Below are 14,281 nucleotides of genomic sequence, written 5' to 3'. Positions count from 1 at the left end.
GTGAAGATACGATATTCCTGGCACCCACACAAGCTCCCTTATGTTTCTTTGGAAATGTGAAAATAAAAAAACTTGGGACCCTGATTCACTGTGCCAAAAGGAAAAAATTAAGGTGAGAGTTGAGTCATGCAAGAAGCTGCCTTTTCTTTTGTTCCTAAGCAGAGAGCTACAGATGGCGAAATATTCCCACAGGTAGCTGCTCTGTGTTCACCTTATCAAGTGCCAATTTACTGAGTGCCAGAAGACATCATTCACTCTTCCCTACCTGCTCCTTTTTGCTTGCAACTTGTGGATTCTGTAATGTGACCATACCCTTTCTCTTTCCCTTTCAGCCCACTTTTTCCATTTAAATATTGAAGCCCTCAGCCAGGCATGGTGGCTCACACCTGTAATCCTAGCACTTTGGGAAGCCGAGGTGGGCGGATTGCCCGAGCTCAGGAGTTCGAGACCAGCCCAGGCAACGTGGTGAAACCCCATCCCTACTAAAATACAGAAAAAAAAAAAAAAAAAAAGAGTTGGGTATGATGGTGGGCACCTGTAGTCCCAGCTACTTGGGAGGCTGAGGCAGGAGAATCGCTTGAACCCGGGAGGCAGAGGTTGCAGTGAGCAATATTGTGCCACTGCACTCCAGCCTGGGCAAGAGAGCGAGACTCCACCCCCACCCAATAAATAAATATTGAAGCCCTCAAAATCATTTTTGCAGAAAGGCACAGACCTGTTTTTGGTGCATTGTCTTTAACCATGGCACCTTTGTTTTGTTTTGTTTTGAGATAAGGTCTCCCTCTGTCACCTAGGCTGGAGTGCAGTGGCTTGATTGCAACCTCTGCCTCACCACAACCTCCTCCTTCCAGGTTCAAGCGATTCTCCTGCCTCAGCTTCCAAAGTAGCTGGGACTACAGGCGCTTGCCACCACACCTGGCGAGTTTTTGTATTTTTAGTGGAGACGGGGTTTCACCATGTTGGGCAGGCTGGTCTCAAACTTCTGGGCTGAAGTGATCTGCCGGCCTTGGCCTCCCAAAGTGCTGGAATTACAGGTGTGAGCCACCGCGCCCAGCCAAAATAAACTTCTAAATTAATTGTGGCCTGTCTCAGACACTTTTTGGTTTATATAATCAATCTCCAACCTCCACCTCCTGAGGCAACTACTGCTTTCTTTTACTGTATTTTTGCCTATTCCTGAACTGCTTTGAAATGGAATCATATGGTATGTTTCTATAATGTGAAATCCACCCATGTTGTTGTTGTATTCATAGTTTTTTTTATTGCTGAGTAGTGCATTCTATTTTCTGAATGTAGCACATTTACCTCCTTTTGAACATGTGGCTCTTTCTAGTTTTTGGCTGTCACGAACATTCTAGTATACTGTTCCTCTTGGCTAAATAAAAAGGAGAAGAATTCTGGGTCATGTGGCAGGGTAGTGTGCATTTTTGTTTTTCTCTACAAAGCTACAGGTAGGTGTGCCTCACACTGCCTGGCCTGCAGGGGGTGCTGTGAGGCTACAGAGGGGGCAGTGGACTTGAAGGTAGGGGAGCCTGGGGCCACCTGGAGTTCCAGGTCTTCACCCCTAGGGGCCGCCAGCTGCCTGTCTCCCCACCCGAAGGACCTGCAGCGGCCTCCTTCCTCCCACACACCTTTGCAGCAGCAGCTGAGCACGTGGTCTCCTTGGCAGCCTTCAGTGATCCCCTTGGCCTAAGTCACCATCATGTCCCCACGGCTCAGCGGACCCTCCCACCCTGTCTCCCAGTCTGGGCTTGGGGCTCCACACTTCCTCCCTACAGACCCCCTTCTGGCTCCTCATGGGTCAGTTTGGGGCCTGGCTTTCCTCTCATGGAGGCAGCCCCTCCCCTGCCAGGATTGCTGGACTGTCCAGTGAGAGTAGGGCCTTCCCTGGTGGAAAGACCTGCGAGGCCTGCGTGTGGGGACTCCAGGCCGCTCCAGTGGTCAGTGAAGGGAGACACTCCAGGGCCCAGAGGGAAACAGCCCCTAGGCTCCTCCTGTGCCTGCCCTGCTCAGCCCAATATGCCAGCCTGACTCAGGCCCTTGGAGGCCCTGAGCCCTGAGGAGATGACACCCCCTGCCCTCCTCACCTCCACCGGAGTGAACCTCAGTGAGGATCAGTACTAAACTGCAGGCCAGGTGCGGTGGCTCACACCTGTAATTCCAGCACCCTGGGTGGGAAGCTGAGGCGGGTGGATCACCTGAGACCAGGAATTCGAGACCAGCCTGGCCAACATGGTGAAACCCTATCTCTACTATATAAAAAATCAGCCAGGCGTGGTGTCACATGTCTGTAGTCCCAACTACTCCAGAGGCTGAGGCCAGAGAATTGCTTGAACTCGGGAGGCAGAGGTTGCAGTGAGCTGAGATTGTGCCTTTGCAATCCAGCCTGGGCATCAAGAGTGAAACTCAGTTTAAAAAAAAAAAAAAAATTACTAAACTGCAAGGAAGGCCAACAAAATTATTTTTCTCATAACAATTGCTTGGATGCTTTTTTTAAAAAGTAAAATTTAATAAAATCAGTGTGAACAAAATGATCCTTTTGTTTTCTGGTTTCTCGTCTTCCTCTGCCTGCCGCCGCCGCCGTTACCCCCCTCCGCCGGCTGGTCGGGGTTGCTAAGTGGTAATACTTACACTTCAGGCCCCTGGTGCGCAGTATCCTGGGAGCACTTCCAGGAACCCTGGCTCCCAGGCCCTGCCTGGCCTCGCCCTCTGCACCTGACAGTCAGTAACTTTTGCTGAATGAACAAAATAATGCTTACATCAACTTTAGGCTTTTAAAATCTATTAATCTATTCTTTTCCAAGCAAAGGTGGTAATTAAAATGGAAAAGAAAACCATTCTAGAAAGAAGACAAGGCAGAGAGTGGAAACATTGCTGTACAATCCGCTGCCGTTTCAGACACCAGGAGCTTCCACCAAGTCATTTCTTTCCCTTTGCTGGCTCTGGTGGCTTGGCAGCTTCCAGTGGCTTGGCGGCTTCCAGTGGCTTGGCGGGCTCTGGTTCCTTGCCCTGCTGGGGTTCTTTCTCCATGCCTGGAGGAGGAACCAGCATATGCTTTCTGACCCTCTTGCCTCTGAAGTGGTTTCTTTGAAGACACACATCGATAAAAGCAAAAAATGCAGCCAAACCCATAAAGATCTGGAAAACAAAAAGTCCTCGTGACTCCTGCTTTCCATTCCCAAGGTGGCCAGTTTCCCTCTTGCTCTCTCGTTTATCAGTGGGTGCTGTTTCACATGTCCCCTCTGTCCCCTCGAATGACGAGCAGTCCCGAGAGGCTTGGAGCCTGTCGACTCCCTCACCTCTGTCTTCTCCATTCCCTTGTCCTGCCTTCTCGCCTCTGTTTCTTTTCTCTCTTTAAACCCAGTCAGGGTGGGTTTGCTCTGGGTCGGAGCTTGGGCTGGCTCCCTGGACATCATCTTTATTTAAATGGTGTTTCCATTGGAAACATCTGTCTATTTTACTTTTTTTTTTTTTTTTTTTGAGACTAAGTCTTGCTCTGTTGTCGAGGCTGGAGTGCAGTGGTGCATTCTCTGCTCACTGCTACCTCCACCTCCTGGGTTCAGGTGATACTCCTGCTTCAGCCTCCCAAGTAGCTGGGATTACAGGCATGCACCATCATGCCTGGCTAATTTTTGTATTTTAGTAGAAAATATATTTTCTACTACATTTTGTAAATTACATATTTTTGTAAATTTTGTATTTTTGTATTTCACCATGTTGGCCAGGCTGGTCTCAAACTCTTGACCTCAAGTGATCCGCCTGCCTCGCCCTCCCAAAGTGCTGGGATTAAAGGCATGATCACTGTGCCTGGCCTACTTAACTTTTAAACTTTGCCTTGATCCCAAGATTTTTGTGAAAAATAAAGAAGCCCTTTCCTTAAACAGGGGACAACACCTATCCTCCAAAAGAGGTGAATTCAGAGCAAATGCATGGCCCAGCATGGAAAGACTTACCACACCAAGTAAGTAGTGGATATGCATGGACTGCCGACTTCTCACAGCAAAGACCATGGCTCCCACAAGAAACGCAAAGGAGAACAGGTCATTGAAGAGGTCCTGAGGATGGAGAGGTGAGTCAGCCTCAGACAAAGCCAGGGCCCCCATCAACAAACACTGCACCCTGGCTAGCTTCCTCCAAAGGAATGATTTGCAAACTTCCACCTGATTTAAAAATATATGCATAAAGATCAATGCACACTGGGTGAGGTGAACAGATCTGTGACCCTCCTGCTGGGCTTTTAAAATTTAAACCTAAAATGTCCAGGATGCTTAAATGCCCTCGTGCTGAAGCCTGTGAAGTCACCAGCACCCTCTTCTACCATCTCTCTGTGAAATCACGCATTTGGTTTCTGCTTATGTCTCCTCCCACCAATACTCCTATTCTTTTTATTTTTTATTTTTTGAGAGTGTCTTACTCCGATTACCCAAGTTGGAGTGAAGTGGTATAATTTCTGCTCACTGCAGCCTTGACCTCCCCAGGCTCAGGTGATTCTCCCACCTCAGTTTCCTGAGTAGCTGCAACTACAAGTGTGTGCCTTTATGCCCAGCTGAGTGTGTGTGTGTGTGTGTGTGTGTGTGTGTGTGTGTTTAGTAGAGATGGGGTTTCACCATGTTACCCAGGCTGGTCTCAAACTCTTGGACTCAAGCGATCCACCTGCCTTGGCCTCCCAAAGTGCTGGGATTACAGGCATGAGCCAAAGTGCCTGGCCAATACTCATTTAAATAAATATACAACTATGAAATGTCATGATGTCCCTCTTAAGGACCCCACCACCGCCTTTCAGCTTCCAGGGCCAGCTCCCCTCTCTGGAGTCTGGATGGGCTGCATTGGCTCTGATGGACTATATAGCATGTCATTGGGAGCCTGGCAGCTTCCTCTGCAACCCCCTGCCCTTGGCCTGACTTCTAGACCCCTTCCCCTCCTTGCTTCCTCTTCCTTCATCCACCCTCCTGCCCATCCCCTGTGACTTCAATCTCACCCTCCCCATATACTTGTTTCTCTCACACTACTGACAAGACACTGCCAAACTCCTCAGAGCTGGCCAAAAGGAGGCTGGCTTCCTCCTGCGTCACTCCTGGGGCTAGAGGATGGGGTGAGAAGCAGCTGATCCTGCAGTGCAGGAAGACACCTGCCATTCCCCTTGTTTCCTCTTTTTTTTTTTTTTTTTGAGACAGTTTCGCTCTTGTTACCCAGGCTGGAGTGCAATGGCGCCATCTCGGCTCACCGCAACCTCCGCCTCCTGGGTTCAGGCAATTCTCCTGCCTCAGCCTCCTGAGTAGCTGGGATTACAGGCACACACCACCGTGCCCAGCTAATTTTTTTTGTATTTTTAGTAGAGACGGGGCTTCACCATGTTGACCAGGATGGTCTCGATCTCTTGACCTCGTGATCCACCTGCCTCGGCTTCCCAAAGTGCTGGGATTACAGGCGTGAGCCACTGCTTCCGGCCTTCCCCTTGGTTTCTATAATGCCATTTCCTGCTATTGTCCTTCCCTGGCCACTTTGTTTCAGGCCTTTTCCTTTTTAATGTTTTGAATTTTGATCCATTTCAAATGCCCAGAAAATAATAGAACATCCTACCCCCAACTCCCACCTCCACCAGGCCAGGAGTCACTGAAATTTAACAGATGTTAATATCTTGCAAATGTCCCCTGTAGGACTCTTTGGAAACAAGAAGTCCAGCTTCGTGGATGGAGGTGCAGCCCCTTCACTTCCCTCCCTTTTACTGTCCATCTCGCCTCCCTCCTCCAACTTTTGTCCTCCCAAAGACAGTCACACATTGGAAGCTGATGTGCAGTTTACCCTTCTTAATTTGTGTGTTTCTACATATTATATATTCATAAACAATGACCCCCTGAATTTGTGCATTTCTACATATTATATAAACAATGACCCACCTGAATTTGTGCGTTTCTGCATATTATATATTCATAAACAATGACCCACCTGAATTTGTGCGTTTCTACATATTATATATTCATAAACAATATATACTATTTTGTGTATTTCTTTCTTTTTTTTTTTGAGACAGAGTCTTGCTCTGTTGCCCAGGCTGGAGTGCAGTGGCACAATCTTGGCTCACTGCAACCTCCATCTCCCGGGTTCAAGCACTTCACCTGCCTCAGCCTCCCAAGTAGCCGAGACTACAGGCACGCACCACCACGCCTGGCTAATTTTTTTGTATTTTTAGTGGACACAGGGTTTTACCATGTTGGCCAGGATGGTCTCGATCTCCTAACCTCGTGATCCGCCGGCCTTGGCCTCCCAAAGTGCTGGGATTACAGGTGTGAGCCACCGCACCTGGCCTATTTTGTGTATTTCAAAATACACTTTTTATATTTAAATAAAAAGTATCCTACCTTCCAATCCTTGCTTTTTAAACTTAAAAAAACTTTTTAGATTTAGCCACATTGAGAAATATAAGTTTATTAGTTTTAACTGATGTAGTCTACTATATAAATGAATGAAATGAGAGACAGGGTGTTACTACCACTCACTGCAATCTTGAACTCCTTGGCTCAAGCAATCCTCCCCACCTTAGCCTCAGCTGGGACTACAGGCCCTTGCCATTGTGCAATTAAAAAATTGTTTTTGGGCCGGACGTGGTGGCTCACACCTGTAATCCCAGCACTTTGGGAGGCCAAGGCGGGTGGATCACGAGGTCAACAGATTGAGACCATCCTGGTCAACATGGTGAAACCCCGTCTCTACTAAAAATGCAAAAAATCAGCTGGGCATGGTGGCTAATGCCTGTAATCCCAGCTACTTGGGAGGCTGAGGCAGGAGAATTGCCTGAACCCAGGAGGTGGAAGTTGCGGTGAGCCGAGATCGGGCCATTGCACTCCAGCCTGGGTTACAAGAGCGAAACTCCGTCTCAAAAAAAAAAAAAAGAAAAATTGTTTTTGTAGAGGCAGGGTTTCCCTGTGCTGCCCAGGCTGGTGTCCTGGACTCAAGTGATCCTCCCACCTCGGTCTCCCAAAGTGCCAAGATTATAGGTGTGAGCCCTGTACCCAGCCTATGATGTCTTCTGTTGAAAAGTTTTAACACACACACACACACACTATATATATATATATAGTGTGTGTGTGTGTATACATATATAGTGTGTGTGTATATATATATGTGTGTGTGTATATATAGTGTGTGTATATATATATGTGTGTATATATATATAATTACATACATATAATTATTTGTTTTGAGATGGAGTCTTGCTTTGTTGCCAGGCTGGAGTGTAGTGGCATGATCTGGGCTCACTGCAACCTCCATCTCTGGGTTCAAGTGATTCTCCTGCCTCAGCCTCCCGAGTAGCTGGGATTACAGGAGCGCGCCACCATACTTAGCTAATTTTTGTATTTTTAGTAGAGATGGGGTTTCACCACGTTAACCAGGATGGTCTTGATCTCCTGACCTCATGATTTGCCTGCCTCCCAAAGTGCTGGGATTACAGGTGTGAGCCACCACCCCTGGCTGAAAAGTTTTTATTTTAATGGGATACATAGTGTCTCTCTGTCTCTGTCTCTGTCTCTGTCTCTCTCTCTCCTCTCTCCCTCTCTCTCCCTCCCTCCCTCTCCCTTCCTCTCTCTCCACAAATCCCAGGGACATTTATTGAATATTCTATTCAACTGTTTTATAATGCTGCCTCTGTCATATACCAAGTTGCCATATGTTTATAGGTCTATTTCTGAGTTCTCTTTTCTATTCCTGTATTAGTCTGCTCAGGATGCCATGATGAAATACCCTAGACCGAGTGGCTTAAACAACAGACATTAACTTTCTGGCAGTTCTGGAGGCTAGAAGTCCATGAGCAAGGTGCCAGAAAATTTCGTTTCTGGTAAGAGCTCTCTTCCTGGCTTGCAGATGGCTGTCTTCTCACTACGTTTTCACATGGCCTTTCTTTGATACGTGTGTGTGTATGTGTGTGTGTGTGTGTAGACAGAAAGCAAGTGAGAGAATTCTCTGGTCTCTTCTTAGAAATACACTTTATTGGCCAGGCTCACACCTGTAATCACAGCACTTTGGCAGGCCAAGGCAGGTGGATCACCTGAGCTCAGGAGTTCAAGACCAGCCTCTCTAACATGGCGAAATGCTGTCTCTAGTAAAAATACAGTGTTAGGCCAGGTGTGGTGGCTCGCGCCTGTAATCCCAGCACTTTGGGAGGCTAAGGTAGGTAGATTACGAGGTCAAGAGATTGAGATCATCCTGATCAACATGGTGAAACCCTGTCTCTTCTAAAAGTACAAAAAATTAGCTGGGAATGGTGGCACTTGCCTGTAGTCCCAGCTACTTGGGAGGCTGAGGCAGAAGAATCTCTTGAACCTGGGTGGCAGAGGTTGTGGTGAGCCAAGATCATGCCATTGCACTCCAGCCTGGGCAACAAGTGAAACTCCACCTCAAAAGAACAAAAACAAAACCAAAATACAAAATTAGCTGGCATGGTGGTGCATGCCTGTAATCCCAGCTACTCGGGAGGCTGAGGAAGGAGAATCGCTTGAGCTGGGAGGCGGAGGTTGCAGTGAGCTGAGATTGTGCCACTGCACTCTAGCCTGGGTTACACGAATGAAACTCTGTCTCAAAACAAACAAAAAATAAGACACTTACTGGATCAGGGCCACAGCATTCTGACCTCATTTAACCTTAATTACTTCCTTAGAGGCCTCATCTCTAAGTACAGCTACACGGGGGTTTAGGGCTTCAGCATGTGATTTTGCAGAGTGGGAGACACAAACATTCAATCTAACAATCTCATTAGTCTTCTTGTCAGTCCCTGAACCACTACCAAAGCTTTAAGGTAAATCTGATATCTTATTGGGTGAGTCCATCCTCGTTAATATTTTTCTTCTTCCATCAGAATTTTAGAATCACCCTTTAAAGTTCCATGAAAAACCCATGGTAGGTCGAAATTTTTTTTAATTTACAGATTAATTTAGAACTGAATTGCCATCACTATGATAAGTTTTCATATTTGTGAATGTGGAATGTTTGTCTATTTATATTTTCCTTTGATGAAACTACTCTGTTTCAGCTACTCTGAAACTACAGGTGTGTGCCACTGCACCCAGATTCTAAACTCTTTTTTTGAAAGACTGTACTGTTTTATCTTGCGTAGTTACTGGAGTCCATTTCATTAACTTAATGGTCAGCTAGTGATTTAACAGGGATTTCCTTAAATGCTTAGAAACAAATGAACAAAAAAAATCACTGGTCTTTGCAGATTGGCTCTGTGTTGGGGCACTTTACCAACATTTGACCAAACTGTTTACAACTCTGTCGTAGTTTTCACCTCCTGCTTGTGCAGAGCCTAATGGGCAACCAAAGGTGGAAGCTTAGGGTCTTCTTAGGTCTTTTCTGAGTATTTGTTCAGCCCTGGGAATGTGTGTAATCTTCTAGATTTGCTAATATATCTCCTTTCTCAGCCTCTTTCCTCCCAGATTTTCTGGTTTGTCTACAGCTTGACTCATCTGCTTTCTCTTGTCCCAAGTGGTTGCGGCTAGTATATTTGCCTTTAAATGCTTTTGACAAATGCTACCTGGTAGTCTGCTTCATCCCTGAGAAGGTTCTGAGGCAGGTGAAACAAAGGCAAGTCCCTGGACCAGTCTCTTAGGTAGTCATCAGACCACTCATAACAGACACACACCACAATTCTTTGAGAATAAAGTCTGTAATGTAATGAGACAGTGATTGCACCACTGCACTCCAGCCTGGATGACAGAGTAAGACCCTGTCTCACAACATACACACACACACACACACACACACATGTACACGAGAAAATAGCTTTTTATGTTGGTCACTAGCAAGCTTCACCAGGAATTTGGGCTGCTGTTTTTATAGCCATTGCCAAGTTGTGGGGGTAAGAGATGGCAGGCAGGTCAGTTAAAGTATGCAATCCTCTCTTACCAATATTCAGCAGCCTCTTCCTTCATTACGCACTCCTCTGGTTCTTCTAAGTTTTTTTTTTGAGACGGAGTTTCGCTCTTGTTACCCAGGCTGGAGTGTAATGGCACGATCTCGGCTCACCGCAACCTCCGCCTCTTGGGTTCAGGCAATTCTCCTGCCTCAGCCTCCTGAGTAGCTGGGATTACAGGCACGCGTCACCATGCCCAGCTAATTTTTTGTATCTTTAGTAGAGATGGGGTTTCACCATGTTGACCAGGATGGTCTCGATCTCTTGACCTCGTGATCCACCCGCCTCGGCCTCCCAAAGTGCTGGGATTACAGGTGTGAGCCACCGTGCCCGGCCCTGGTTCTTCTAAGTTTTTAATGAGATTTGGGTTCTGAAGAAGTTAGTTCTGACAGTTTTTGCTAGATTACTCATTGCTGCAGAAAAGAGACAAAAGTTTGGAGTTCCTTATTATGCCATTTTCAGTGACACTACTCTCATTAAATATGGAAGGTTCTCCATCTTTATCACTCTGAATATTTTCTCTATTTATTTATTTAGACAGGGTCTCTCTCTGTCTCCCAGGCTGGAATGCAGTGATGGGATTACACCTCACTGCAGCCTCAGCCTTCTGGGCTCAAGTGATCTTCCTAACTCTGCCTCCTGAGTAGACGGGACCTCAGGCACGTGCCACCATTCCTGGCTAATTTTTTTTTTTTGGAGACAAGGGGAAGGTCACATGATGGTGCCCAGGCTGGTCTTGAATTCCTGGACTCAGGCAATCCTTCCACATTGGACACCCAAAGTGCTGGGACTACAAATGTAAGCCATTATGCTTGGACTCCATTCTCTCGAATATTTTCTCTTATCTATTCTCTTGACAACTTTTAAAAATTTTCATTAACAATTTTTTTTCTTTATCTTTAACTCCTGGCCTCAAGAAATCCACCCACCTAAGCCTCCCAAAGTGGGATTACAGGCATGAACCACCATGCCAACCCCCACCCTCCAGCTTTTTTTTGTTGTTGCCCATAGGAGTCTCAAACCCATACCTGCCTCAGCCTCCCAAAGTGCTGGGATTACAGGTATGAGCCACCATGCCCAGCCCAACAACTGTTGATGGATGTTCTCACTCCATGTTTTACCTCAATCATTTTCTCATGTTCTTTCTCTTTGTGCTGTGTTCTGGGTAATTTCCCCATACCTTTCAGTTAACAGATCCCTTTTCAGCTCTCTGATCTGTTTGTGAATTCATCTATTGACATTTTTATTTCAATAACTATATTTTCTATTCTAGACACTGTACTTTTAAAAAATCTGTCTATTCTGCTCTTATAGTATCTTATTCTTTTCTCAGGAGTCTTATGTCTGTGATCATTTAAAATATATTATTATTTTCAGACAGATCTTCTATTATCACATATTCTCAGGATTCTAATCCATTTGTTGTGTTTTTGTTGATTCTTGATTCCTAGTAATTTTTTTTAAATCAGGTGTTTTGTAATTTCTAATTGTTAGTTCATTTTTGACAAGATTTCCCCTCCCCACTGTGAGAATCTTTTCATGCCTTGATTGTGATTTTGCATTTGGTTCTATCAGGAGTCCAAGGATATCAGCAGAGTATCAACAGACTGGGATCAATTTTTTTGGTAATTCCTAGAGATGAAGGTTTCTGGGCTGCATCAAGGTTTCTAGGCTGCAGGTAACAATAATTCAAACTCCAGTCTGTACAAAGGGCAGGCTCAAGGTTTCTGTTTCTCAAGGAAGACTTCTCCCCCCACTCAAATCTCAGGCAGAGATGAACATGTTTCCTTATTTCTCTGTGTTGGTAATAAGAAGGGTATGTGTCTTTGTCCATCTTTTCCCTAAGCAGGTAGTCTTTCCAGGGAGCTGGTTTTATACAGGGTTTTCAGTTCTAAATTCCCACTTTGCTTAGCATCGAGGCCTTATTTCTTGACTTGAAAGTGCATGAAAATTCATGGACTAGTTTCCTGAGACAATGCCTTGTGGACCATTCCCACTCATACTTTGCAGCTTATGTGATCACTGCCCCATTTTCCATTTCTGGTGCCTGCGTTTTTCCATTTCTTTTTTGCCAGCTCATTCATTCAGTTAAATACTGGTTACATTTCCCCTGATATTTTTAGGTAAGCACAGCAGGAAGATTTTCAGGGTTCATTGGTTTTACATCTTGCTGGAACTAAAAATGTGTTATCAGGCTCCTTGTTGAGGAACTTGTCCTCTGCCTGTCCTTTTACCTTGTCCTCTGCTTGTCCCTTTTCTGAGAGTCCTTATTTGGCCCTCTTGTCCTTTCTCCCTGTATTGGAGGTCCTCATTTACCTCATCAAGACCTATGGATCCCTGGACCCTAATAGTTTTTAACAAGGTGGCAGGACAAAATGTACTCATAAAGCTAAGTTTGAATCTTTTTTCTGCTACTTACCTGCTGAGTGAACTGGGGACAAGTTACTTGGCCATTCTAAGCCAGTTTCCTCATGTTTAAAGTGAGTGAAACAGTGAACAAGAGGGCTCTAGAGCCAGGCTGTGAATGTGCAATGAACAAAGGGACTTAGGAATTGGGGTTTTCATTGACTGGCAGGGGGTTAGGTGGATGTGCCCTGTGATTACACAGGTAATGGGCAGGGATTCAACTCCATGAGTCCTCAGGCATGGTGTCAAGCAAGTTACATGTAATACTCAGGATTAAATGTCAATTCTGCAAGGAATTACGACTATCGCCATGTTACAGATGAGGAAACAGGCTGGGAATGGTCCAGTAACTTGCCCAGTTCTGTCTCATTCCACTAGATGACTGCTTTGGGCTCAACATCCTTCTGATCCAAACATCCTTTATAGGGATATTCATTGGAGACCTGACACTGCTTTAGAAGTGATTAAAAAAAAATCTTATTTTGTCTTATGTTATTGATTTATGGGAGAGTAATTTTCTTCTTTAAATTTTGGGGTTGGGGTCCTTCTGGGGTGATCATCCAGTTAAGTGTGAGCTGGCACAGGAGTTCAGAGGAACAACTGGTTGCTACACCTCCCTTCCCTCCAAAGAGAGCAAAGGCTCAGGTTCTCTTTGACCACCGGGTAGGTGAGAGTTCCACACTGTCACGCCAACACACTGGTAGGCTTTTTTGGAGCATTTTCTGCCTAGCTATCCCTCTTGCACCAAGCTGCCTCTGCCTGGACCCCACTGGTGCTCTGAGCCCCTGACTCAGGCATAGATATGGGAGGTGAGGTGTGTCTCTGTGGTGACTTTCCAGGTACTCCCCTCACCCCCGCCCCCCTGACACACATGATCAGCATTCTGGACACAGGCACTCTCCATTGCCCCTTACTTACAGAAATGGGCCACAGGATGAAGGGTATGTATCTGTTAATGGCAAAGCTGTACAGTAAGATGAAGAAGCTGAAAATGGATATCTCCATGGTGATGATAAGCATCAAGATGGGGTGCACGGTGAGCGAGGAGAACAGCGTCATTGCCACTATTAGGCAGACCTGCAGTGAGACAGACACCTGAGCCAGCAGCAAGGGCCTCTCACCATCTTTCTGAGGACCCCTGGAGCCTGCTCCTCCTTTCCCCCACCCTTGGTCAAGGCCCCCCACCCAGGGATTCCAGTCCAGCTTACCACACTCAGAATCTTGACCTCAGCGTGCCCCAAGAGCCAGAACTCTTTATTGCTGTCTTTTAATTCCCACCGGTAGCGGCGACACCCCTTCCTCGTGCCCACTTTGTGCTTGGGCTGTACTGACTTGGGTTTCTTCGGTGCTGCTGCCTCATCGTCCTTTTCATCCTCTCCGGGTTTGTCTTCGGCTGGAGGTGGAGCTGGCTCTGGCTCCAGCTTGTCCCTCTTTGCCGCCTGCTTGTCCCCCTGTGCTGGCTTGTCTTCCTTTGCCGGCTTGTCCCCCTTTGCCGGCTTTTCCCCTTTTGCTGCCTTAGGTGCCATGGCTGACTCGGTGTCCTTGGCTTCTCACAGCCGGCCTGTTTGTTCTCTCTCCTGCTGTTTCTGAGTAGGCCAGGCCTACCAGAGAGCCTGGTGTCCACCGAGCGGCTCAGAGGGCCTGCTCAACTAACCGCCAGGACCACCGAATGCCAACTCCCGCCCCCTCTCCACGCGCGCCGGCCTCTGCGCGTAGCTGCCGGATCCGCCTACCCTCCACGTGCGGGCCCCTGATGGGCCCCACCTCTGTTACCTACCTGCCGTTCCACCTCGGCGCGGAGCTGCCTTTGCGGTCTCAGCCCGGCGTCGCCAGGCGGCCTGAGGTCTGCAGCTCCGCTGCCAGGTCAGGGGGCTGCAAGCACCGGGTCACAGCCCTGAGGTCCGCGGGCGCAGCCCCACGGGCAGAAAAATACAACGCGACTTTCACAAGGCAACGAGAGGACGCAGG

At 46.9% G+C, this 14,281-nt stretch overlaps 2 protein-coding genes across 4 annotated transcripts in view; one reads left to right on the top strand and one right to left on the bottom strand.

The window, feature by feature from the left end:
• Positions 1–2,765: 2,765 nt before the first annotated feature.
• On the bottom strand, positions 2,766–13,964 carry CMTM2 (CKLF like MARVEL transmembrane domain containing 2). Of its 2 annotated transcripts, none has more exons than XM_035281582.3 (4): positions 13,522–13,964; positions 13,232–13,390; positions 3,954–4,055; positions 2,766–3,138 (listed from the first exon to the last, which is right to left on the bottom strand). In XM_035281582.3, the coding sequence occupies exons 1-4, from the start codon at positions 13,837–13,839 to the stop codon at positions 2,920–2,922; spliced, it is 798 nt and encodes a 265-aa protein (XP_035137473.1). In that variant the 5' UTR covers positions 13,840–13,964; the 3' UTR covers positions 2,766–2,919. The 2 variants fall into 2 exon arrangements, with proteins under 2 accessions (XP_035137473.1, XP_054104649.1); XM_054248674.2 differs by having other exon boundaries at positions 2,766–3,032.
• Positions 13,965–14,144: 180 nt separating this feature from the next.
• Positions 14,145–14,281, top strand: part of TK2 (thymidine kinase 2) — a 65,529-nt gene continuing 65,392 nt past the window's right edge. For both annotated transcript variants that reach the window (XM_035281571.3, XM_078357363.1), the window contains exon 1: positions 14,145–14,280. The gene's annotated coding sequence lies outside the window, so the exon portion shown is untranslated. The remainder of the gene's footprint in view (position 14,281) is intronic.

This window comes from Callithrix jacchus, chromosome 20 (assembly GCF_049354715.1).
Source record: "Callithrix jacchus isolate 240 chromosome 20, calJac240_pri, whole genome shotgun sequence".
Taxonomy (NCBI): domain Eukaryota; kingdom Metazoa; phylum Chordata; class Mammalia; order Primates; family Cebidae; genus Callithrix; species Callithrix jacchus.
This window is presented reverse-complemented; position numbering and strand designations above follow the sequence as displayed.

Bases quoted from the DNA above. Each gene is read 5' to 3' on its own strand.
- CMTM2 (XM_035281582.3), bottom strand. From the start codon at position 13,839: ATGGCACCTAAGGCAGCAAAAGGGGAAAAGCCGGCAAAGGGGGACAAG. The intron at 13,391-13,521 runs GTAAGCTGGACT...GTCTCACTGCAG, and splicing joins AGGTCAAGATTCTGAGTGTG to GTCTGCCTAATAGTGGCAAT. The intron at 3,139-3,953 runs GTAAGTCTTTCC...TTTGTTTTCCAG, and splicing joins TCCACTACTTACTTGGTGTG to ATCTTTATGGGTTTGGCTGC.